The 27,030-nt window shown below is 44.9% G+C and overlaps 1 protein-coding gene across 2 annotated transcripts in view; it reads right to left on the reverse strand.

Moving 5' to 3' along the window:
* MAMLD1 (mastermind like domain containing 1) overlaps positions 1 to 18,011 on the reverse strand; it is a 234,354-nt gene extending 216,343 nt beyond the window's left edge. For both annotated transcript variants that reach the window (XM_030209722.1, XM_030209721.1), the window contains exon 1: positions 17,600 to 18,011. In XM_030209722.1, coding sequence (XP_030065582.1) covers positions 17,600 to 17,653 — 54 coding nt within the window. In that variant the 5' untranslated portion in view covers positions 17,654 to 18,011. The remainder of the gene's footprint in view (positions 1 to 17,599) is intronic.
* Positions 18,012 to 27,030: the final 9,019 nt, after the last annotated feature.

The raw sequence follows: 27,030 nt of genomic DNA on the forward strand, positions 1-27,030 counted from the left end.
AAAAGCAACTGACTTGCTAGTCTCACATATAAGGACTAACCAGCTGCATACTGTAAAAGGTCTTCCTTATTCACGCCTACTCTAGCTGAGATCATTAGTCGTCTTTATGTTCGATGTAATTCCTGTTATTCTGCCTTATCTGTCTATATGCTTTCTATTAAGACATCTGAATGTGTAAAGTGTACATAAGAACATAAGTATTGCCACACTGGGACAGACCAAAGGTCCATCCAGCCCTGCATCCTGTTTCCACCAGTGGCCAATGTAGGTCACAAATACCTGGCAAGATCTAAAAAAAAAAAAAAAAAGTTCAATACATTTTATGCTGCTTATCCCAGAAATAAGCAGTGGATTTTCCCCAAGTCATTCTAATAATGGTCTATGGACTTTTCCTTTAGGAAGTCATCCAAACCTTTTTAAAACCCTGCTAAGCTAACTGCCTTTACCATATTCTCTGGCAACGAATTCCAGAGTCTAATTACACGTCGAGTGAAGAACGGTTTTCTCCGATTCGTTTTATACTATAATCTCCCAAATTCTATAAAAGTCGCAAAAATTGCATGCGCAAATTTGGGTACACGCCCAATTTGCATGTGGAATTTAACTGAGTTAAGCAATTATTGGCACCAATTAGATTTAATTGGAACTTACGCACGTAACTTTTACGCGCAAGAAAAAAAAAAGGGGGGGAATGGAAATGGGAGTGTCATGGGCAGAACAGGGCATTCCTACCACTTACATGCATAATTATAGGATACAAGGGATATGCTCCCAATTTACTACTACTAATAATCATTTCTATAGCGCTACTAGACGTATGCAGCACTGTACACGATATGCAGGTAATTCCTCTGTCCCTAGCGGGCTCAATCTCAGTTTTTGTACCTGGCGCAATGGAGGGTTAAGTGACTTGCCCAAAGTCACAAGCAGCTGCAGTGGGAATTGAACCCAGGACGCCAGGATCAAATTCTGCTGCACTAACCATTAGGCTACTCCTCAACTCCACATTTTAGCTGATGCAAATGGCCTCTCCTAAAGTAAGGCGCGAGTCCCGGGCATACGCACTGTTCTATAAACCACGCCTAACTTTAAGCACGACTTATAGAATAGCGCTTATACTTTTACATAGAGATTGAAGACTTCAAAAAGGTGGTAAAATAAATTCTAATCAATAAATAAATAAAATGAAAAATAAAAAGTTTAAAAATATATCCTAAATTATGCAAAACCTTTTCCTCATGGCTCTTATGAATTTTGGCTGGCACCAATAACACCCCCCCCCCCCCCCCCCACACACAGAATCCGCCTCTTCAATCCCTCAGTGACCCACTGAAATTAGTGTGTTAATGTTCCCCATTTCCAGATGAACTATGCGATGACAGAATCCCATCCTCTCATTCGTCTATTGCTGCTTGATGGCTGGAACCAAGTTCACAGTGTGAGCGCTGTGGTGTGGTGATACTATTAGAAACAACATTCCATTATGCACTTTACCTCCGATGTTACAACAATGATTACAGTGCAAAGTGTGGCAGGTTTGGCTCCATACCCCTGAAATTAATTTCAGAGCCATGGCTAAATAAAATAACACACTTTCTGTGAGCTTTTGTTATAACAAACATGTTTGTGTGCAGCAAGGTGTGAAGAAAACGTAGTAATTAGAGGTTAAACGAATCCCCAGCAGAGAGTGCAGCTGGGTCTTCTTTGGAGTACAACAAAGCAGGGAATCTACGAGCATTTTCCTCCGTGTGCCCAGGAAACAAGCAGAACTCAAAAGGGACTTTCAAATCCCAGGGAGTGGGCCCAGTCTAAGACAGGCCTGGACCTACTACTGCTCAACAGTTTTGAAGCCATGCTAAAAAAAAAAAAAAAAAAAAAAACCCTCTAGCCTTTTGTTGCACATGATACCATGTGTCCATTATATGTGTGTGTATATTTCTGTGTAAATCCCAGCCTTCAGGTGGTAGCCAAAACAAAAACAAACCAACCAACCCCCCTCCTCCAACACAGTACTTCAAATTTAACATTTAAATATTTCAACCTGATACTTGATTTAAGACCTCAGGCAGTCCTTCTGAAGTTAAGACTCCATTTCAGAATTATCAGACTTAGGACTCCTTTTTACTAACGTGTGATAACAGATTTAGCACATGCTATATGCTAAGTAGCCCATAGGTATAAAATAGGCTGCATGGCACAATTTAAGGAGCCTTCAAAGTTAAAAAAAAAAAAAAAAAAAGAAAAGATTTTTCCCCAAAGATACAGACTGGAGGGAAATCCTTGATAAACTAGGTGAAGGAGGTCTTTTACAGACCTAAAAATTATCACCCTCATATGTTGAAGTGTTTCAGGGTTTTATAATACTGCAGCACTGAATTATTTTTCAAAACAAAACAAACTTTTAACAATGGCATGTGTTTATTTAGATTTAGCTCATACTGTCACCGGTAGGTATTATTGTGTCCCCAGAGGGCATACCACTGCAAGGGGCCTATTTATTAAAGGCTTTCGTCTATTTTGGGGGTAAAGGATGCTTCGTGCGTAAAATTGCCCCTCAGAGGTTATGCGTACACAAGAACACGTGATGAGAAAGTGCATGTACTTGTATTCGGCCGGTGTGTAGGAGCGTTTCAGGGCATAGTTTAGGAGGGGTGTGGACAGAGTCAGGAGACCTGCAAACTGCGAAGGGTTAACATGTTTTGCAAGGCACTTTCACAAAGATTCTATATAGGACACCTGGAAAAAAAAAAACTCTCTCTCTCCCTCTCTCTAAATTTAGGCGTAATTTACAGAATACGCCTAAATTTCTGTGCGCTTAATAAAATATGCTGCGCGCCTGTCTGCATGACTAAATTTAGTCATGGGCAGTTACGCCAAATAACATGGGTGTAAAAGCAGACGCCAAAATTAAGCACGGACCGGGTGTATTCTATAACAACACACGTAGATTTTAGAAACGCCCACGTCCCCTTTCAACTATGTGACTTAGAATTTACACACATCACATTACAGAATATACTTAGTCGTGTGCATAAATTCTAATTACTGCCAATTAGTGTCAACTGCTTAACTGGCAATATCAGCAATGATTGACTTGTTCACTAATTTGTGTGTGCAAATCCAGAATATGACCGGATTTGCACGTGCAACTTAAGTCGTGCTACATAGAATCCGGGGAATAGCGTGTGCTAAGTTTTATTAAAAGGGCCCCATAGATGCCTAACAGAATTAGCACATGCTAATTGCTATGAAGCCCATAGGTATAAAATGGGCTTAACATTTAGCCCATGCTAATTTCATTAGCACACGCTAAGCTTCAGTAATAGAACCCCTACCCGTCTTTAGAAAATAGAATGGGGACCTACTTGACCTTTATGTGACCTATTATAGAAACTCTCTGGGGATAATTCTATAAAGAAGGTTCTAACATTTATGCAGTAAGAACATGCCTGACTAGAATGTTGGCAATATGTGCATAAATGTCAAAAAATCCGGCTACGTGCTATTTCGGTAAACATGCACATATGTTCCATAGTATGTATTTTACAGGTAGGCGTTCACATGAGCAGAGTCTGGGCAGGACTCAAACGCACGTAATTTATAGAACACTTATCCTCCTGATATTCAATAGATAAGAAAATAAGATACATTTTTTGATTAGCTTTCGAAGGTAACCCTTCTTCATCAGATCGGTTTCCGATCTGATGAAGAAGGGTTACTTTCAAAAGCTAATCAAAAAATGTATCATCTTATTTTCTTTTATTTCTATTGATTAACCTTAAAAGTGGACTAACATGGCTGCCACATCTCTCTACCCTTGATATTCAAAACCATTTAACCGGCTAAGAACGGCAACTGACTGGTTAAACCGTCTATCCAGCTGCTGAATACTCCCGGTTAGCACCCAGGAGATAACCGGCTATATCATGCGATTTAGCCGACCGTCCCTGAATAGTCAATCCCTACCCGGCTATTGTAAGCGGCCACATCTGGCCACTTAAAAGCTGGTCTGTGTTTAGCTGGTTTACAGTTAACCAGCTATCTTCGAACAGCAACTTGGCCGGTTAACTTTAAACTGGCTATAAATAAACCAGATATTCGAGGCCGGTCACCAGAAACAGCCCGGGGCATTGACCATCTGGGCTGACCACCAACCACAGGAGTTAGCTGGGCTCCCTCCCGCGGTCTGAATATTGGCCTCCATCATCGGAGCCAACTTTTCAAAATTATTGGGAGGTGTTGAGCCCAGTGGAAATAACCCTTCCTTGGACACATACAAGGAACTCTCTCAATACTGGGGGCGCTCAGGCACCCACAGAGTCAGCTCCTATGGCCTCTATAAGTTATGCATGTATCTCCAGCATCCAGGCATGAGCATTTACACCAACTTTAACTGCACATACATTAATATATCCACTTATGCTACTGTTCTATAAGGGAATGTAGGCTCCTGCTTTCCTTACAGAATAAGCTTCAATGAGGCACCTAAACATAGGTGCCCCTTTAGAAACTTGTCCTCCACATGTCTATTGGGAAAATGCTTAGTAAATATGCTCCTACGTCTGCACCCAAGACACCAGAGAATGAAGCAACTTGCCCAAGGCCATCATCAAAATTTCAGCCCCGGTTTCCTTAGTTCTCGGTACTTTGTCTGCAGACAGGAGCAACGACAAGACCTCTCCATTAAAACGAATGCAGAGTAATTTCTGTCGTTCTCCTTGCTAAAAAAAAAAAAAACAACTTGAAACCTCTTTCCTGTGGGTTGGATTTCCTTTTTACTGAAAGCCAGAGCCGACGGAACACAAACCATCAAGACTTGAAGTTGAGAGGAAGAGGTCCTCTCCTATTTGTTTGGCAGTGCTAACCTGAAATATTCTTCCAGAACCTGCCACATCCAACCTACCCCTAATAAAAGCCCAGAGCAATGGATCTTATATAAAACGTACAAAAGTGTTGCCATACTGGGACAGACCGAAGGTCCGTCAAGCTCAGTTATCTTGTTTCCAACACTGGACAATACAGGTTGCAAGTTCCTGGCAAGATCCCAAAACAGCAAAATAGATTTTATGCCGCTTATCCTGGAAATAAGCAGTGCATGTTCCCCCACGTCCATCTTAATAATGGCTTATGGACTTTTCTTTTAGGAAGTTACTGAAACCTTTTTAAAACCGTGCTAACTGCTTTTACCGCGTTCCCCGGCAACAAAGTCCAGAGTTTAATTACACATTGAACAAAGAAATATTTTCTCCAGTTTGTTTTAAATTTAGTACTTCACAAAGCTTCATTGCGTGCCCCCTAGTCCTTGTATTTTTGGAAAGAGTAAACAAGCGATTCACGTCCACCCATTCCACTCTATTTTATACACCTCTATCGTATCTCCCCCTCAACCGTCTCGTCTCCAAGCTGAAGAGCCCTAGCTGCTTTTTTTTTTTTTTTTGTTACATTTGTATCCCGCGCCTTCCCACTCAAGGCAGGCTCAATGCGGCTTACATGGGGCAATGGAGGGTTAAGTGACTTGCTCAGAGTCACAAGGAGCTGCCTGTGCCTGAAGTGGGACTCGAACTCAGTTCCTCAGGAACTGAGTCCACCACCCTAACCACTAGGCCACTCCTCCACTGTTGCTACTATTTGAGATTCTACTATTCCACTAGCAACATTCCATATAGAAGTCGGCCCTTGCAGATCACCAATGTGGCCGCGCAGGCTTCTGCGAGTCTGACGTCCTGACTCACAGAAACAGAAGCCTGCGCAGCCTTCTACATGGAATGTTGCTAGTGGAATAGCAACATTCCATGTAGAATCTCCAATAGTAGCAACATTCCATGTAGAATCTCCAATAGTATCTATTTTATTTTTGTTACATTTGTATCCTGTGCTTTCCCACTCATGGCAGGCTCAATGCGGCTTACATGGGGCAATGGAGGGTTAAGTGACTTGCCCAGAGTCACAAGGAGCTGCCTGTACCTGAAGTGGGAATCGAACTCGGTTCCTCAGGACCAAAGTCCACCACCCTAACCACTCCTCCACTGTTGCTACTATTTGAGATTCCACTAGCAACATTCCATGTAGAAGTCGGCCCTTGCAGATCAGCAATGTAACCATTAGGCTACTCCTCCACCGAGCCTTAAGGAGGAATAGGTTTTGAAAACACTACAGTATACTGCCATAAGGTACAACACCAAAAGAACTGCAGTTCCTACCTACTACAGCAGAGATAGTCTTGATCTAGTCTTAATCTAGTCTATTCCAGAGCTCAGAAGCATAGTATGTAGAACATCTGGGAGACAATGATCAAATGGTGAACAGAATACGATGACAGCCCATCTATTCTGTTCAGGTTCATGCCAGAGTTTTCCTCTCAGTTCTTCATGACTAGGTATCCTCTGTGCTTATCCCATTGCTGTTTTTTTGTCTCTACCATGAGGCCATTCCATGCATCCCCCACAATTTCTGAGAAGAAATATTTACTTATGTTGTCCTTGTCTGTCCCCCTCCTGGATCTTCAAACTCTGATGTCTTATTCTAGAGCATTCAAATTTCATGCATATTCATTATGGATCCCAAGTACCTTGAGATCTCCCAGGACAGGTTTGGGAATTACTGCTGTACAGGATGAGATAATGTAAGGGAGAGCATGGGGGTATGTGAGAAGTGGAAACATATATGTGGGTAAATGAGTGTGTGGGGGGGGGGGGGGGGGGATCCCCAGACAATCATTAAGGCCCAACTGTATGCCTTCTTAAAGAGGTAGGTCGTCAGGAGTGTCCTAAATTTGGGATATGAGGGTTCGAGTCAGACTGCAGAGGGAAAGGAGTTCCAGAGGGAGAGGGCGAGCCGAAAGGCTCAGTGTTTAGTGGATTCATAGTGCACCTGTTAAAATGGAGGAATCTGAAGATAATTATAAATTGAGAGAGCCTAGCGCCCTCCCAGGGCTATAAGAGATAAGCAAGGAGGAGAGATAGGTAAGGGTTTGAGAAAGGCACGGGGCCAGGGACCTGTAGTAACCATGGGGATGGGGACAGAGAGAGCCTGTGGGGATGGTGATCGAGCCCTTGAGGACGGGAACAAACTTTGTCCCTGTGTCACTTTCTACTTTGAAACCTGTTAATGAACTGGACTGTTTTGTTTGATTGATGCAGGCGACAATATTTGTATTTTTTGGAAAAACAAGCAAACATGCTGGCCATAGCTTGCAAACTTTGCATGGGGGATCCTGTACACCCTGCTACCAGCACATCTTCTAAGAAGACATCTTCTATTGCAGGAGGGACTGTGGAAGACAGGAGAGCTAGACTGAATCCCGAGATTGTTGATGACTTCATATTCGTCCGCAGATTTTAAAAAAATCGCAACAGTGCTTCATAAGGCATATTTCCAGCTCTCTAGTGCATACAGAACAGGTTGTATTTTGTACCCATGGACATTTTAACAGGGTGGATTAGGATTCCTTGGTGTAGCTGAAAGTCAGCTATTGCTGGGGTTGGAAGGGTAGAGGGTGGTGGTGGGAGGGTTTATTATAGCTGCTCATTATTATTGTTTTCTATTTGTAATTTATACACAACAGTTACACAGCATATTGTTCCTTTTTATACTTTAATAAAAAGATTTAAATAGAAAATCGTAAGTGTTCCAGGCTTCTGCAGATGAGAACAGAGCCCATGGGGATGGGGCATGGACAGGGACAAATGTTTGCCCCCCCCCCCCCCCCCGTGTCATTCTCTAGTAAGGGTCCCCGAGTAGAAAACCTTATGAGTCAGAGTAAGAATATTAGGCTGTATCCTAAAGATGACACAGTCTGTCTAATGGGCCCACCCACTGCACGTCTGGTGTAAAACTCTACAGAACACAGCCAAATATTGCCTCTCAGCTCAAACGGGTTTTTTTTGCGGGGGGGGGGGGGGGGAGATTAGAACTAAATAAATAATACCATGGGCCTAATCTCTCGACCTATGATATCGCTGAACTGAATACACTCTACCCAACCATGCAGGGAAGGGCACTGAAGAAGTGAAACAAGCCAGATGAGTACAAATGTTAGAAAGAACAAACCCAGTTGACACATTTAGAATTCATTTAACAACAGATCAGGAATGAAAAACGCCAGCAGTGAAAATCACGACTATCAAAAGCCGGTTATGCAAATATTCTACAAAAAAAAAAGTACTCCAGTTCAAAACAAGAAAGCGGACACCAAGGGTGTTTCTAAAAAAATACTATGCGAGCTTATTCATGTGTGTGACCCGACAGAAGGATATGGAATTATCAGCCTGCAACAAGATCACGAAGTAAGGCTTGCGACACCACAATCTTGACTAATGCCTCGGGTTTGACCTCAGAATCCAATTTTGATGAAATAATTGAATTTCTTTAGGCAGAAACAAGTTGTGGGTAGCAGTCTCTCTACTTTGTAAGCCAACAGTGCTACCTTAATGACAGCAACGTGAAAGGCGGCACAGAAACAGTACACAAGACAGATTACAGTGCTCTCGCCCTGCAAGAGTTTTTGCAGGTCTCACGAGAAGCCTTCCACTGTAAATGTGACTCACTGTTCTGAGTCAGTTTTCCAACCTTTTTTTCCTGCAGACTGAGTCTATGAAAGCACATCTGTTCAAGACCTAAGACTTAAAAACGAGACCAGTACTGACCAACTCTTCTCTGTGATGCATCGAGGAGCAGCATAAAAAAAAAGAAAAGAAAAAGCCAACTTACAGCTGACTGGTGCTACCTAGGTTACCCCTGAATGGCATTGAAAACTGGTATATTATTAAAAGAGGTGTCTGATGGGAATTGGTTTATTGTGCTGATCCATAGTAACCAGCATCTCCTGTTCTCCCATCATTTATCTCCCTCACCAGTGACACCGGGAGTTTGTGTATTCACACTGTCAGCATTCTATCTGCTCCAACAAACACACAGTCGTTTCTGCTTGGATAAGGAGATTTTTTTTTTTAGTTACATCTATTATGTGTGTATCATCATTTATGGCAGCGAGATAATTGCCAGAGAGCTCAAGGGGATAAAAGCTCCCTCTTTGTAACATAAGCCCCCCCCCCCCCCGAATTTTTTTTAAAAAATATATATATATTAATATGAAGTCATCCCCACCTATGAAACCAGTTCCGTCAGCTCGGAGAAGAAAAGGTTCTAGCGGAGACCAAATGAAAACTGCTGACCTGTTTGAAAACCAAGCTGCCGCACATTTGCAGTGATTTGGCAGGCTTCATCCCTGTGCAGGAGAGTAAACAGCCAGTGGTAGCCAGGTATGAAGATGTTTCTTTGGAATGATGCCACTATAATTAAAAACAATTCTGCTATCCCTTTTATTGGGAAACAAATACAATTACTAATTATCTCAAGGTTAGTTACACACATGCTTAAACATCTCACGTCAGCAGCGCACATCAAGTGACAGTTCCCTGCTAGTAAAACAAACAAATGAATACAAAAAAAAAAAAAAAGCTTTTTTTTTTTGCCTAAATTGCCCAATGTGTAGCCTTTTCCTGCCCACTGTCAGCTCAGCGTAGCTCTTTCAGCTGCCTAATTTTATCAAGAAGCAGGATGAGATGTAACTTAACTTCATGCGCTCTGGATACAGAGAGAACGTATCATCTAAGTTCACCGTTCACAAGGACGCAAAAAAGAAGACGACTCACAGACAGACACAGTACTAAACCACAAGCAACAACCAGACACAGCAGTGGCCTTCACTGTTTTTAAAGTGGGGGGCGACACTAGCAAAATACTTCAACGTGACGGCCAGGACCAGTGCTGGACGGCACCCAGAGCCCTGGATGATAAAGGAGAGGGGCTCAGGCACACTCAGAGCAATGTGCATACATAAAATAAAAGTTTTTCTCCAGTCTCTCCCAACCCACATTGCCCCCAAAACACACACTTCCCCCTGATCAGTCTCTACTCTCTGCAGCTTCTCCTCCCAGTCAGCCACCATTATGCTGTCCACAATCCCTCCAAGCCAGGTCTCCCTCTGGTTTGTTAATGCCCCCTGACCTTTCCCAGAGTCTTGTTGCAGGCTCTGCCTCCGAGACAGGTCTTCTGTTGTCTTCCAACATCATGTGGCTCGATCCACATGGAGGGGCATTTTCGACCGGGGGCGCCCATCTCCGAGGACGGCACCAACCGTATTTTCAAACAAGATGGCCGGCCATCTTTCGTTTCGATAATACGGTTGGGGCCGGCCAAATGTCAGGAATGGCCGGGATTGAGATGGCCGGCCTCGGTTTTCGCCAATAATGGAAACCGAGGCCGGCCATCTCAAACCCGGCCAAATCCAAGGCATTTGGTCGTGGGAGGAGCCAGCATTTGTAGTGCACTGGTCCCCCTGACATGCCAGGACACCAACCGGGCACCCTAGAGGGCACTTCTAAAAATTAAAAAAAAAATTTAAAATAGCTCCCAGGTGCATAGCTCCCTTGAGCCCCCCCCAAAAACCCGCTCCCCGCAACTGTACACCATTACCTTAGCCCTTATGGGTGAAGGGGGCACCGACATGTGGGTACAGTGGGTTTTGGGGGGGGGGGGTTTGAAGGGCTCCCATTTACCAACACAAGTGTAGCAGGGGGGGATGGGCCTGGTCCACCTGCCTGAAGTCCACTGCACCCACTAAAACTTCTCCAGGGACCTGTATACTGCTGCGATGGACCTGAGTATGACATTTGAGGCTGGCAAAAAAAAGTTTTAAAGTTGTTTTTTTGAGGGTGGGAGGGGGGTTAGTGACCACTGGGGGAGTCAGAGGAGGTGATCCCCGATTCCCTCCAGCGGTCATCTGGTCAGTCCGGGCACTTTTTTGGGACTTGCACCTGAAAAAAAAGGGACCAAATAAAGTGGACCAAATTCTCGCCAGGGACGCCCTTCTTTTTTTTCCATTATCGGGCGAAGCCGGCCATCTCAAAGCACGCCCCCGTCCCGCCCCCGCTACCCTACCGAAACGCCCCCTTGAAGTTTGGCCGGCTCCGCGACGGAAAGCGGTTGGCGCCAGCCAAATATCGGCTTTCGATTATACCGATTTGGCCGGCTTTAGGAGATCGCCGGCCATCTCCCCATTTGTGTCGGAAGGTGGCGGGCCATCTCCTTCGAAAATAAGCTGGATGGTGTCTCAAGGTCTTCACTGTTTGCATGTCTGCAAGAACAGTGTGGGAGTTTGTACACTGTAAAAGTCAAACACACAGTCCTGAAGGAAAACAGAGCAGTTGTTTTGGACATAGTACCAGCATGTCCCTAGACAAGGTGGTGGTGGTGATGGGTGGGGAGGGGGGGGGTGTGTATTGAGAGAAGACAAGCCACACCTGGAGTCAACGGGAGACCCCCCACTGGCCCCTGCACTGAAGAACACTGGGACAGAGCAACAAGCAGATTCACTAGTACACTGCAACAATGCTTCCAAAATGCATCCGCATATGTTTTGTGTGTTATGCATCACAACATTTGTAGTCAATTACATTTCTAAGCAGGCATTTCAGAAATTTAACAGACTTCAACAAGTAAGTATACAGTTTCTGGTTTCAGCTGATCTCTTGGCAGGGTTTTAAACATGGAGAATCGCAATAAAACGGTGACATTTGCTCAGGGCTAAAGCAACCGTAGCCACTTACAGCTGGTTCACTGGCTGGAAGAGGCAGTTCCCTGTGGGGTACCTCCCCTCCCGTAATGATATATTGTATTTGTTTTTCATCCCAAGCAACAGGCTATTTCCTGGTAGAGTTTAAAACTCAGTGACGTTCCCGTCTCAACCCACACAATCTATTTGTCACCCTCAACGTCAGACACAGGAAAGCATTAGAAGTCACCCTTTGCTAATGTTTTCCTAACATGGAATTTCCTCACATTTCTCTCTCTCTCCCTCCCAGCCACAGCATCCTTCCCAAAACAGCCTTTTCCTCCTGACAAGTGACAGAGGAGAAGGTTGGATGCTGTGCAACAAGCAGTAAAAAAAAAAAAAAAAATCATTTGGAAAAAAAAAAAGCAAAGGAAGAAGACAACTAGGTCTGTTTACACTGATTGTACCCCAGGACTGGGAGGGTCCTGTACTGAAATTTAATCTGTGTGTACTGTTGGCTTCTCTTTGTACAAAACCTTGTTTCTGTTACAATTTTTTTCTGGTATCCGTCGTTCACTTTCCCAGGTTAGATATTTCTAAGCACTGCTACAATATCGTTACATATCTAGCAGTAGCCAGAGTTTAATTTTTAGGTGGGCCTGGAGGTGGACTGGGTGGGCACAGGCCTCGCATTTTCTCTCCACCTGCTACCACCCTCCACCGCCTCATTTCCTCTCCATCCCCTACCCCCCCCCCCCATGACAGCCACCTGCACATGGTCAGTTCTGGTCATTTTTACTGACCTGAAGCGCCGTTCTCCCTCCAGCACCGGCTATTCCCATAGCCAGCCTTCTGCCAGCGTGCGTCGTCGAAGCCTCTTCTCAGGCGCATCCCGCCTACTCTGCAACTTCCTGTTTTCCGCAAAGGTGGGATGCAGGAAGTTGCAGAGTAGGTGGGATGCGCGCTGGCAGAAGGCTGGCTATGGGAATTGCCGGTGCTGGAGGGAGAACGGCACTTCAGGGCAGTAAAAGTGAGCAGACCACGCGGACGGGGAGAGCGGGCAGAAGAGGCTGGGCGGGCCTGGAGCATAAGTGGCTGGGCCTGGGCCCGTCCAGGCCCACCCGTGGCTACTCCCCTGATATCTAGGCTCCTAATATCAAACTAAGACCGCCAAGAGCAGGAAATACTCTTACATCTTGCCCCTTTTGGCTTGTGTTAATAATTAATACACAGCTGTTGAGGCTGCACACCACTGACACATAGGTCCAGAAGCACCACAAATATTGCCCCCCCCCCCCCCCCCAAGACACAAATGCGTCTTTAGCATAGCAGGCTTTTCGTGATGAAGGGGAAAGAGCAAGGCAGGGAAAGAGGCAGCCAACCAACAAGCAAATGTCCAAAACAAATCTGGGAGGCTCTCCCCCCCCACCCTCCCTTTTCTGGCTGCTTGATATGCAAACCTCCCATACGTACAGCACAGACCTGTATTACTTTAAAGCAAAGAAGCAGATTCGCAGTTCCTGGTAGCAGCAAACAGCTGGTCAGTCCTGCAGCTTCAAGGCCATTTCAGCTCCCTCCTGGAAGCACCATATGTTAAATCTCTCACATCAGTGGCTTTATTTCCCAATAATCTTGGCTCCACAAGGGGAGGGAGAGTAAATAGCCTATGCTTTACACTTTCTTTAGCTCCTTACAGAAGGTGGGGGGGAAGAGTCTGATGCTGGTAGATGGCTGGATGCAAAAGCTTTTACGAGTCGGCCTCTGATCTTTGCTAAAAGACTTAATGTTGAATTTGGCTTTGCATTGCTCAGAAAAGGCCTTTTGACCTGAAACAAACTAAACAGCTAGTCAGCCACCCAGCACTTTAATCCAGTTGAGCCTCTTCCACTATCGCTATACACACACACACATGTATTTTACAATATACATTATAACGTATTCTGCACATGCTATACAGCAGCCTAAAGCCAGGTGTTTTTCAATATGTTGGGGAAAATTCTATAAATGGCACCAAAAATTGGGAGCTATTCCATAAAGGGAGCTCGGAAATGAGCGCTCTTTCCAGAACAGCATCCAGTACCCAATTCGGCACCGAACTCCGGGCGCGAGGACTTACGCCAGCTGAAACCCGATGTGGGGTGCAGATCCCCGCTATTCTGTAACACTGTGCACATCCGTTGTGAACACCTCTCACCTGCCCACGCCCCTCCCATGGCCACACCCCCTCTGAGTTGCACATGGTCCAAGTTAGGCTCCCGTTGTTACAAACACAACTCCAACAATCACCCCATTAATTATTTGGGGTGCCGATCTGGGATCCACACCTTTTATAGAATCTGGTGGATTATGTATAGGTAAGAACCTAAATTAGTACACCAGCCCATCACCTACCAACTATAGGACTTTTTCTCATTTCAGGTCTTCCTGGGAAAAAAAAAAATGCTTAGCACATCTGGGCCAGAGTGACTCACCCAAGATCTCAGTCTGTACCAGAGGTGGAATTTGAACTACTACTACTACTACTATTTAGCATTTCTATAGCGCTACAAGGCCCGGTGCTCTATCCAAGAGTTTAACTGTGAGTCATTTCTCCCTGAAATACAGGGGCCAGCGAGGGAGCCAACCCCTTCCGCAAGACAATCCCTGCTTAGGGGGTCCAACAAAAAAAAAATCTTGGGAACAAATGGCCTGTCCCATTTTTTTTTTTTGTTACATTTGTACCCCGCGCTTTCCCACGGCAGGCTCAATGCGGCTTACATGGGGCAATGGAGGGTTAAGTGACTTGCCCAGAGTCACAAGGAGCTGCCTGTGCCTGAAGTGGGAATCAAACTCAGTTCCCAGGACCAAAGTCCACCACCCTAACCACTAGGCCACTCCTCCACTGTTGCTACTATTTGAGATTCTACATGGAATGTTGCTATTCCACTAGCAACATTCCATGTAGAAGTCGGCCCTTGCAGATCACCAATGTGGCCACGCAGGCTTCTGCTTCTGTGAGTCTGACGTCCTGCACGTACGTGCAGGACATCAGACTCACAGAAACAGAAGCCTGCGCAGCCTTCTACATGGAATGTTGCTAGTGGTGGAATAGCAACATTCCATGTAGAATCTCCAATAGTAGCAACATTCCATGTAGAATCTCCAATAGTATCTATTTTTATTTTTGTTACATTTGTACCCCGCGCTTTCCCACTCATGGCAGGCTCAATGCGGCTTACATGGGGCAATGGAGGGTTAAGTGAATTGCCCAGAGTCACAAGGAGCTGCCTGTGCCTGAAGTGGGAATCAAACTCAGTTCCCAGGACCAAAGTCCACCACCCTAACCACTAGGCCACTCCTCCACTCCATTTTAGTTCCATAAATGACAAAATCCCACATGAACTAGGTGGCCAGTAACCACGACTTCTGTTCTGCATAAAAGGATATTTATTGCTGTTTATATAGAATACAACAAATGCAGTCTGCAACAAAATATGCAGTGACAATTTGGCAAAGTCATGCGTTTTTTTTCTTCACGTGGGAGTTTGACTCTCTCACTTTGTGGCACCCCTCCCCCAAGGTAAACAACTAAATTGAAGTCTGAGAGCCCGGTGAACTGGCCTGTCCGGAGGTGTTGCAATGAGCCAAGAACATGAAATCGACAGAACTCACAACGACCGGAAAGGAGGCGAGACTAAACTGGTTTGCCGAGGAGCCCGGTGGAAAAAAAAAAAAAAAAGTGTCCACGGATCATTAGTTTATGCCAGCTGGCTGAAGCCTGCAGAAAAGATAAGGCGCCCTCTGTCAAACCAAACGAGATGCACAAACGGGATTTCTCCAGATTTAACAGTTGGTTGGAAAAAAACAAATGGGCAGAGATACTAAAGCATATGCATATCCTAAAATGAAAAAAATATTTTTAGATCCTGCCCCCCCCCCCCCCCCCCCCCCCCCCACCATACCAGTTTTTGACAGTCCACTGGTGCTTAATACTTCTCTATCCCTCCCCCATGTCCTATTTCTGACCATCCCATGCCCCTAAAAGGTTGATCTAGTTTCCTTACAGAAGTGACTTGTTACGGATGCAGATTACAAGTAGAAGTAATATTGATCACTTATCCTCAGATGTACAGACTTAACGCTACACATTGACTCCTAATTTGCTAAAAGTAGTGCAAAGCCTGGGTTATTCTGCTTCCTCCTTTCAGAAATGCTTTTTTTTTTTTGCCTTTAAATCGCCTTTCGCCTCCTCCCCTTTCCCTCCCCTCCCCCCAGTGTTTCCACTTCTCACAATGCCTTCCTATTAGAAAACAAAGCATCTTTTTGATTCGCTTCCAGAAAGCTATCTGAAAAGAAACAAAAGCTCGGATTCTTCTTTTCCATGACTGCAAGCCCTTTTTTTTTTTTTCAGGGAAGCTGGAGCAGGTACAGTAACCTCCCTTAGTTTTTACAGTCGGAGACAGGGAGATTAGCAGTGGGATGCCATGCGAACAAAGCAAGGCTTGTCCTCTGGCAGACCCTGGCACCGCTGGGATAGGGCGAACGGGTGGTGAAGAGGGGGCAGAACTCACTGCAAGCCCACCCTAACCTGATTATGCAACATCTAGAAGACCAACTCCAACTGTACCCTGCTCCAGAGACAATTCCCTCCCCCCCCCCCCCCACACACACATGCCAATCAGCAGCTATACTAATTAGAAAAATACGATAAGAAAAGCTCCTTACAAAGAAACGAATACGAAAACAAGTTAACAGGCAATGGCAAAATGCACAGAGAATTTTTTTAAAGGCACTCAATTATAGGAAAAAGAACAGGCTAAAACATGAGTAACACGATTTCTCAGCACGTTGGGTATTATTTTCATTATGCAAATCGTCGCTTTAGGAACTCTGTACAAATAAACTCGGTTTAGGCTCAGTACCATACAGACACCCCTCCACCCGACTTAAATGACACACACACACTTTTAGGCACTGAAAAATACTGCAGGCTGCCACTTCCAACAGCATCGCACACAGCCACATCGCCTAACTACAGTAAGCTATGCACAAAACTCAATCAGAATCCGTCAGCTAGGTTAACACAACCGTACTCCAGCGACAAACCTGCACAAACACATAGCACTACAGTCATCAACACCGCTCACGCCTTTTGTTCACAATCATTGTGCTAACGGCGCCTTACACGCTCAAAATTCAAATGCCCACCCCTCCCCCTCCCGCAGTCAGAAAAGTCCGCCTGGGAAAACTATGATGAACCCCCTTAATACGCTCAGGTTTAAAAAAAAAAAAAAATCAAACGTCTTCAGTAATCAGGGTAAAGCGAGTCTTCCTCTACAGGGATAACTTCAGCTTCAAGAACAGAGTTTTATTGCAGCTTTCTAATCTTATTAATCTCCGTGCACATCAGACAGTACCTGAAGTCACTTTATACCAGAAAACTCAAAACTTCTCGCCCCCCCCCCCCCTCCCGCTCCCCAGTCTAAAAAGAAACGATAATTTCCTGGCATGGCGTGGTTTGCTTTCTCTCTCTCTCTGTACCGGCTCTGGTTTGCATTTACAAGACCTGCTGCTACCACCATCTCCTTGAACAAGAACACACCAGCTGCAGCCTTTAGGTGCTGCGATCTGGTTTTGTTTCAAAAAGAAAGCTGTTGTTACCCTAACTTTTAGGCGCCAGATTATTTCGTCTACTATTACTTATTTTAAGATACCTTTATCAGAGTTTCGAGCACAAACGAAACCCGTCTCACTTTTAATTCGTGAGACCAGCGAGGCACCAGCCGCACACACGACACCAGCGCGCGCAGCGCTTTTTTTTTTTATCATTCTGCCTCAGACGCGCACTTCAGGCAGGTGATAAAAATCGTGCATTTACTACCGCCGCCAAACCTTTCCCTCCTCGTTATCATATTGCAGAAAACTACAGAGGGGGAGGGGGGGGGGCAAATCCCGGGACCCGAACGCGGCCATTGCATCGGGGAAAAAGTCAAGCCAAGACGCAGACAGCAGCTTACTCCAGGTCCCTTAAACCACTTACGGAGTGAATTTACAAAGCCTACTTACAGGAATATGTGGCTCCATGCGTGGTGCTTCTACCCGCTGGGAAACCAGCAGCATCTTGGACCTGCTGATCAACCTGATTTTACATCCACTTTGGCGGGGTGAACAAAATCCAGCAAAAAAAAAAAAAGGAGGAAGAAGAAGGAAAAAAAAAAAAAAGTAGCAGAGAGATATTGTGTGTCCTTTTAGATTCCAGACAAGTTCATCCTGGCGGAGCAGTTTGCTAATGATTCACTGTCTGTCTCAATCGCCTCGCTACATTTCCATCAACCCACAGCTTCCTCGCTTGGAAGGTGGAGTTTCTGGGCTTCAATTTACTGATAGGACATCTGTAACTGCTGTGTAACCCAAAGGGGCGGAGACATCCGCTGTCTTAAAGGAGACACGCGCTGCTCTTACAAAGAGAGATCACATTGGGCAGGTTGGATGGATGGGGCAAGGACTGGTTTAATAAACCTCATTCGGGTTGGAGCAGGGCCGGTGTCGTCCCGTCTGACCTGTGCAGAACTGGACTCGCTCACAAAGAATACATAATTGCAAATGCGTGTTTAATGGCAGTGCTTCTTGCATTTCTTAATTGCTTCAAAAATAAAGGGGGGGGGGCATGAAAAACCTCAAAATCGACATTTTTAAAAAAAAAAATGAAAGTACCTTTTTTTTTGTTGGAAAAAGCGGTGTGAAATCTGGTTTATAGAATCCTCGCGTTCCTAAGCGAGGAGTCCTACCTACGCTGCTCCGATGCACAGGGAGGAAGAGAAGGAGGAGGAGGAGGATTCAAGCAAGAGTTAAACGAGCCTACCAAGAAAGGTAAACTTAGGTCAACAGCAAAGGATACCCTTTTGACTCCTCGTTTATTCAGACAATTCAAGAGCTACCAGCCTGGGTGTAACCTGCCCTGCGTGTCCTGTGCTCCACCAAATCACACGCTGTTTTGTTTTTCTCGTTTGCCAAAAAATGTATGTCGAGTGAGATTGCTGGTTTGTTTTTAAGCATGCTTTTCATTGCTAACTGTACACTTTTAGAAGTTTTTTTTGTAACCGAGGTATCTAGGGATCATTGAAATTATTTTTAAATGTTAATTTAATGAATGATCGGTACCTGTCTTCATTCCTGTGGCCAAGTACAAAAAGTGCACACCACAACACCTAGGAGACTGTTGTGTTTTTCTTTTACTGTAAAACATAATACTTGTACTGTATAAGTAGACAAAAATGTGACCCTTAGGTCTATGTGGATATGATCCCTAATCTCTACCAGAAGTGACCCTTAACTTCTACCCAAGTGTTTAGCAATTTCAGCCCTGATAAGCAGAAGGGGTGGAAAAAGAAGTGCACATTTTTTGAAAATTATATCGAACTAATTATAATTAGGTTCTATGATCTCCCTAACAGAAAAAAAAAACAAATTCTCTCTGCTACCCTGCACACTGTGATGCTTGCAAAACCCTACTAGAAACACTCAAAACTTTGGTAGAAAACCTGCTATCAAACATATAAACGGCGAGTGACCGAACTCACTCGCAAATGCGCAGTAAAGACCCTCTCTGTCTCGCCCCCGCGTCAATACGTGATGATGGGGGCGGGACAGAGAGGGTCTCTACTGCGCAAGGGGAGGGATGCAACCGCCGTCGCTACAGCTTCCCCCCCCACCCCAAGGTCGCCGCCACCACGCCCCCCACCCGGAGTCGCCGCAGCGGTCTCGGAGGGGCAGCAGCGAGCTAGGCAGTGGGGGGGCCTTGCAGCGGCAAGGAGAAGGGGCCTTTCAACCCCCCCCCCCATCCTATACTAGCCCGTTTTTACGGGCTCAACAGCTAGTCCTATAATATAGCAGGGCCAGCCCAAGGCAAGCCTTCAGCCATGTGCTCTCCCCCATAGTCCAGCATCACACCTCCCACCCCTCCATGACTGGCATATTTCCTTCCCGTTGTATCGCTCCATGGTGCGACCGCACCTTGCGTACTGTGTTCAATTCTGGTCGCCGCATCTCAAGAAAGATATAGTAGAATTGGAAAAGGTGCAGCGAAGGGCGACTAAAATAATAGCGGGATGGGACGACTTCCCTATGAAGAAAGACTAAGGAGGCTAGGGCTTTTCAGCTTGGAGAAGAGACGGCTGAGGGGAGACGTGATAGAGGTATATAAAAAATGAGTGGAGTGGAACAGGTGGATGTGAAGCGTCTGTTCACGCTTTCCAAAAATACTAGGACTAGGGGGCATGCGATGAAACTACAGTGTAGTAAATTTAAAACAAATCGGAGAAAAGTTTTCTTTACCCAACGCGTAATTAAACTCTGGAATTCGTTGCCGGAGAACGTGGTGAAGCAGAGTTTAAAAAGGGGTTAGACGGTTTCCTAAAGGACAAGTCCATAAACCACTACTAAATGGACTCGGGAAAAATCCATAATTCCAGGAATAACATGTATAGAATGTTTGTACGTTTGGGAAGCTCACCAGGTGCCCTTGGGCTGGATTGGCCTCTGTCGTGGACAGGATGCTGGGCTCGATGGACCTTTGGTCTTTTCCCAGTGTGGCAATACTTATGTACTTAGGTACTTATCCACTCGCCGTGTCCAGCATCTCATCTTCTCTCACCCTGTCTCCCTGCCCCCTCCCCCACTGTGGTCAGCATCTCTCTTTCCATCCACCCATTGGAGATAATAACTCTATAAAACTTGGCTAAAGTTAGGGGCTAGGATGATGATCGCTAATCGCAAATTAAATATTGACAATTACATTAGTATTCTATAACCGCAATTACATAGTAACATAGTAGGTGACGGCAGAAAAAGACCTGTACGGTCCATCCAGTCTGCCCAACAAGATAAACTCATATGCGCTACTTTATATGTATACCTGACCTTGATTTGTATCTACCATTTTCAGGGCACAGACCATAAAAGTCTACCCAGTATTAGCCCCGCCTCCCAACCACCGGCGCTGCCACCCAATCTCCGCTAAGCTTCTGAGGATTCATTCCTTCTGAACAGGATTCCTTTATGTTTATCCCACACATTTTTAAATTCTGTTACCGTTTTCATCTCCACCACCTCCCGTGGTAGGGCATTCCAAGCATCCACCACTCTCTCCGTGAAAAAATACTTCCTGACATTTTTTCCTGAGTCTGCCCCCCTTCAATCTCATTTCATGTCCTGTAGTTCTACCACCTTCCCGTCTCCGCAACAGGTTTGTTTGAGGATTAATACCTTTCAAATATTTGAACGTCTGTATCATATCACCCCTGCTTCTCCTTTCCTCCAGGGTATACATGTTCAGGTCAGCAAGGCTCTCCAGTCCTCATACGTCTTGTAAAGCAAATCCCATACCATTTTTGTAGCTTTTCTTTGCACCGCTTCAATTGTTTTTTACATCCTTAGTGAGATACAGCCTCCAAAACTGAACACAATACTCCAGGTGGGGCCTCACCAACAACCTGTACAGGGGCATCAACACTTCCTTTCTTCTGCTGGTCACACCTCTTTCTATACAGCCTAGCAACCTTCTGGCTACGGCCACCGCCTTGTCACACTGTTTCATCACCTTCAGATCCTCAGATACTATCACCCCAAGATCCCTCTCCCCGTCTGTACATATCAGACTCTCATCGCTTAACACATACGTCTCCTGTGGATTTTTACTCCCTATCACTTTGCATTTATTCGCATTGAATTAGTTGGCATTTACACACTTTAGGTACGACCATTTGCCATGTCAAAGGATGGTGTAAATGCGCTCAATTACATGCATAACTGAGTGGCACGCCCATGCCCCAACCATATCCTATTCCCCTCTTGCACTGTAGAATTTAGTTACACACTATAGTATTTAGGCACTAAGTTTAGAGAATAGTGCAGATAAGTACGTAACTGTAAATTAGTGCCAGTTAACACTAATGAACTCGTTTTCACTAATATTTGGTTGTTTGTGCCAATTTGTGCATTATTAATTTACACACATAACTAGTATTATTTGTAACCTTATGCATGCAGTATGTGCAGTAAGTGTGAAAATGTGCACACAAGATTATAGAACTAGCCTGGTCAATATTCATCTGGCATTGGTCAGCGTGTTTGTAAACTGACCATCACCAGCTAAATTAGACCCAGATATTCAATACTGACCCATGTCCCGGTACTGGCATTGAATATCTAGGTCTCACCAGACTGCTGCTGGCCGCCTGAACTTATGTGGGTCCCGGCCAATATTCATCCAGGACTTGCATAAGATAAAGGGGGGGGGGGAGAGAGAGAGAGGGAGATGCCGTATTGAGAGGGGGTGCTGAAAAAATGATTAGCTCTGGTTGTCAAATTTGCTAGTCCTGCCCATGCGGGGCCTGGCAGTGGCATACCTAGCATATTTGACACCCAGAGTGGATCATTTTTTTCAGCACTTCCTCCCCTGGCTTGGATTCAGCATCTTCCTCCTCTCTTTCAAACTACCACCACACCACCACCACCACTGATCTGGCATCTCCTCTTCTCTCTTAACCCCCCAGGCTACCTAAGACCTTGGTTTTCCCTCTAGCGGTTGCTGGCAGCAGTAACACATCACATAAGTACATAACATAAGTATTGCCAAACTGGGAAAGACCAAAGGTCCATCGAGCCCAGCATCCTGTTTCTAACAGTGACCAATCCAGGTCACAAATACCCGGCAAGATCCCAAAAATGTACAAAAAATTTTATACTGCTTATCGCAGAAATAGTGGATTTTCCCCAAGTTCATTGAATAACGGTCTATGGACTTTTCCTTTAGAAAGCCGTCCAAACCTTTTTTAAACTCCGCTAAGCTAACCACCTTTACCACATTCTCTGGCAATGAATTCCAGAGTTTAATTACACGTTGAATGAAGAAAATGTTTCTCCGACTTGTTTTAAATTTACTACATTGTAGCTTCATCGCATGCCCCCTAGTCCTAGTATTTTTGGAAAGCATGAGCAGATGCTTCACCTCTAATCGTTCAACTCCACTCATTATTTTATAGACCTCTATCATATCTCCCGAGTACTCTGCCTGTAAACTTCTATGCATTCTCTTTCTGCTGTGTTCCACCCTCATGGAAACAGGAAGTGGATCTGTGAGGGTGGGACATAGTAGATGGAAGGTCATGGCAAGTTGCAGGCAGAGTATGTCATGTACTACCTCTGCCCGCCACCACTAGAGGGAAAATCAAGATCTGGAGTAGGCTTGGAGGGGGGATGAAGACAGAAGAAGCGATGCCACATCGGGGGGGGGGGGGGGGGGGGGGAGGGGGGTTGAAAGAGAAGGGTAGATGTCAAATTGAGGATGGGGGGACACTGATAGAGAGGGAGAATATGCTAGATCACGTATCTCTGCAGCCTAAGGAGGATGCTGGCATCCCCACCAGCCATTGCAATGGGTATTGCAATTTGAGGGTGGGGGGAAGAGGAGGAGCCCAAAGTGGAATGCACACTTTTGCTACCTGCACCTGGGGGCAGTCCACTCTCACTACTCTGCCCTTGGTACGCCACTGGGACCTGGTTGAATATCAGTTGGGACCTGCATAAATGCCTCTGTCAGTTTCTTCCCCTCCCCTCCCCTCCCCACGATCATACCCCCCTTCCCCCGAGATCAGATCCCCTGCTGAAATTAGACCCTCCCCCCTCCTGGATCTTACCTTATACCCCTGGTGGTCCGGTGGGGTATCCAGGCAGAAGCAATCCCTACTCGCTTCTGCCCCTAGTGGCTCCATGGGCTAAAATGGCTGCTCAAATCTTGGGGGAGGGGGCTGATTTGGGGGCAGGGTTCAGGAGAGGGAGTTAGACCATATTGGGGTGTGGCGTGGGAGGGAGGAGAGAGCATCCAATAACACCACTACCCGTATAGCTGAGCAACCAAAGTTAAGACTGCTAGTTATGCAGCCCTGTTTGGTTGCTTAGCTATGTGGGCTCTGGCACAGAATTTTGCTGGCAGCTCCTTTGCCCTCAGAACACCCCTCTCTGGCCCACATTGTAAATGGCAGGTTAGTGCTGGTATTCAGTGGCACTGCCCGGTTCAGTGCTGCCGGTTATTGTCGGCCAGCCTGCAGACCTTGATTTAAGTGGTCAGAAGCTTCTCCGGCCCACTTAAATTGCTTTGCATATCTGCAAAAGGGGACTGTGTCCAACGTTTTACTTTTCTGTTTTCCCCACTGCTCCCACCACCACCCTATCTTTAGCCTCCACCCAGCCAAGAAACGTAGGGCAGGGCCTTTGAGTGCCCGTATGTGCTCCGGGCCTGCAGTGTCCTGCCTTCTTGGATGCTAACTTCATGTTGGAGGGGGGCAGGATGTGGCAGCCCTTCAATGTGCATGGGTACTCAAAAGGCCTGCTGCTTGCACTGCTCCTATGTTACCTGTCTTGCCAGTCTGAGTCAGTGTTGTTGCCTCCCCTAATTCTTCCTCTCTAGGCAGCTTCCTTTTCTGCCTAGTGACAGGGCTGGATAGGACTGATGCTCAGGACACACATAAACAGCCATTCCAATGAAAAGACATTGCTACAAATATACCTCCCTGTTTAGTAAGCCGCACAAGCTACTACTACTACTTATCATTTCTAAAGCGCTACTAGACGTACGCAGCGCTGTACACGTGAACATGAAGAGACAGACCCTGCTCGACGGAGCTTACAATCTAATTAGGACAGACCCCCTCCAAAGGGACACCACCTTGTAAGTGGTGGAGGGGCTTCCGTGTTTCAATGACTCAGAGGGCTATGCTGAAGGGTTACCCTATCAGACAGGCCTCTGAGGAGAAACCAGACAAAGAGTGTCCCAAATTAGGGAGAGGGGAAAGATGGTGACCTGAAGCTTGTACACTCAACGGCCCAGCTGTCCTCTGAAGTTCAGTTTTTGTTCACTTGAAATTTCCTCTCTGCATTGCAGTTGCCTTAACAGAGGAAGGGGACAATGGGGGGGGGGGGGTCAGCCGCCGATGACCAGCATTTTGTCCCCTGTGCAGCAAGTGTGGGACCGCTGTGTGATGAGCTGCCCACGGATGACTGGGTTGATGAGTCCTTTGATTAGCGCTGACGAAGGAGCGTCGATGCTCTTGGACCTGGAAACAACTTCATCGCTCAAAAATCATTTAACCACCATGCCCAAAGGAGTGGAGGAGTGAGTCAGGAGTGTATGCTGAAACGGAAGTCGTTTACAGCTGAACCCATGTCGGCGGTGCTACTCCTAAACCCTTAAGAGTTATCAGCTTGGAGTTTTTGGCTCCCGTGGAGGTTGCATTGAATGTCATATGGAGGGTGCTCCAGGACCTGACGGTGGTAGAGAATGATTTTGCTTCAGATATAGTCTTGATAATGAGCCACATGGATAATCTAATCGAATCCTTTGAGAATATACAGCAAATGAAGTTCTACTGAAGTAGGAAACGGTTAAGATTTGAAAATGATAAAAGATCGGAAAATTTTGAACAAAATGAATATTGTTACAGATGATTAATATCGAGACTGTTGTTTCCCCAGAGTTCCGGGTATGACTCCTAATGTTTTTTTTCCTCTGAAATGATTCCTCTTAATATATTAATTCAAAAGGAGTGAAGCCTGTGAAACTGGGATTACTTTAATCAGCGGGAATTGGATTGGAGATTCAAGGGTTTGTATTGTTAAACAATTTCTGGTTTTAAAAGGGAAAAAAAATGAAATCAGGTGTATTACTTTCACTAATATTGGACAATAAGTATGTTTCCAATGAAATTGATGGACTATGCACCATTATGGTCTTGAAGAAACCAACCAGATGATCAATGTGGAATAATGATTTAGATAAATAATAACTGGGGATAATCGGGTTAATACCACGTTTTCTTTGTTTGCTGTTGTTTAAATTGATCTCCTTGTCTTGTTTCACTCTCCCTATTTATTTTGTGGTCTAAGAAAGAGAAAGATTGTATAAAATCCATTTATCTTGTTGAGATTGTTTTCTTCTAATATTGTTTTAATGTACAATCATCTCTGTATTACTGTTTTGCAAGTGACCCTTGTAAAATGAAAAAATTATAAATAAATGACTAATTAGGACAGACAAACAAGAGAGAACAGAGAATATTAAAGTGAGGATGATAAAATAAGGGTTCTGAACAAGTGAATAAGGGTTAGGAGTTAAAAGCAGCATCAAAAAGGTGGGCTTTTAGCTTAGATTTGAAGACAGCCAGAGATGGAGCTTGATGTACCGGCTCAGGAAGTCTATTCCAGGCATATGGTGCAGCAAGATAAAAGGAACGGAGTCTGGAGTTAGCAGTGGAGGAGAAGGGTGCAGATAAGAGAGATTTACCCAGTGAACGGAGTTCCCTGGGAGGAATGTAGGGAGAGATGAGAGTGGAGAGGTACTGAGGAGCTGCAGAGTGAATGCACTTATAGGTCAATAAGAGGAGTTTGAACTGTAAGCTGTAAGCTCATTCATTGTATATAACACCAGTTTATGGGCCCTGTTTACTAAGCTGCATTATATGCGCATTAGCATTTTTAACGCGCGTTAACTTTGTACACATCTACAATATACTATACAGTTAACACGTAAGCTAATTGTAGGTGTGTTAAAACAAATAACACGCCTTAGTAAATAGGGCCCTATATATTTTAGGTACTCGGCACACAGGCTGTGGCAAAAAAAAAAAAAACAACGGAGCGTTTTTTCCTATTTTCTCAGCAAACGCTTCAAACTTCAACAAGAAATTTTATGTACTTATTTACTTATCATACTTACATATTACTATTAGGGATGGGCGATGATTAAAAGTTTGACTCGCAGTAAATCATGCGGTTAAATATTTTAATTATGTGCTTTAATCGCGCTTAATCACGGCATGCACTTTGAGCAATAAAAAAAATAAAGTTTCAAACAAAATGTAATACTAAACTGAAAATCAATACTTTGGTACTGTAAACTTGAACATTTAAACTTCCAAAACTGTTATAATACCTTTTTAAAAATTTTGTCTTGCACATACTTTTCAATTTAACTTGACCCGATTTTTTTTTAACAGCCCCCTTCCCGTTTTCCTTAACATAATTCCTCTAGTCCTCGTCTTTTATTTATTTGTATTTATTTATTGGGATTTATTAACCACATTTGTGAAGAGATTCGCCCAAGGTAGTGTACAGCCAGGTACAGTTTAGCATAAAACGTACAATTTTGTTAACAGTATAACAATAGTAAAATGACCAAGAATATACAGAGATACAATAAGGGCGTCTTTTACTAAGGCGTGCTCACATTTTTAGTGCATGCTAAAATTGTGCGTGCGCTAAACGTTAGAGATGCCCATAGGAATGCATAGGTATTATGTGTTAGGCGGTGAGAGTCTGATAGGTACTGAGGGGGAGAGGGATCTTGGAGTGATAGTATCCGAGGATCTGAAGGCGACGAAACAGTGTGACAAGGCGGTGGCCGTAGCGAGAAGGTTGCTAGGCTGTATAGAGAGAGGTGTGAT

Source organism: Microcaecilia unicolor, chromosome 7, assembly GCF_901765095.1.
Source record: "Microcaecilia unicolor chromosome 7, aMicUni1.1, whole genome shotgun sequence".
NCBI lineage: Eukaryota > Metazoa > Chordata > Amphibia > Gymnophiona > Siphonopidae > Microcaecilia > Microcaecilia unicolor.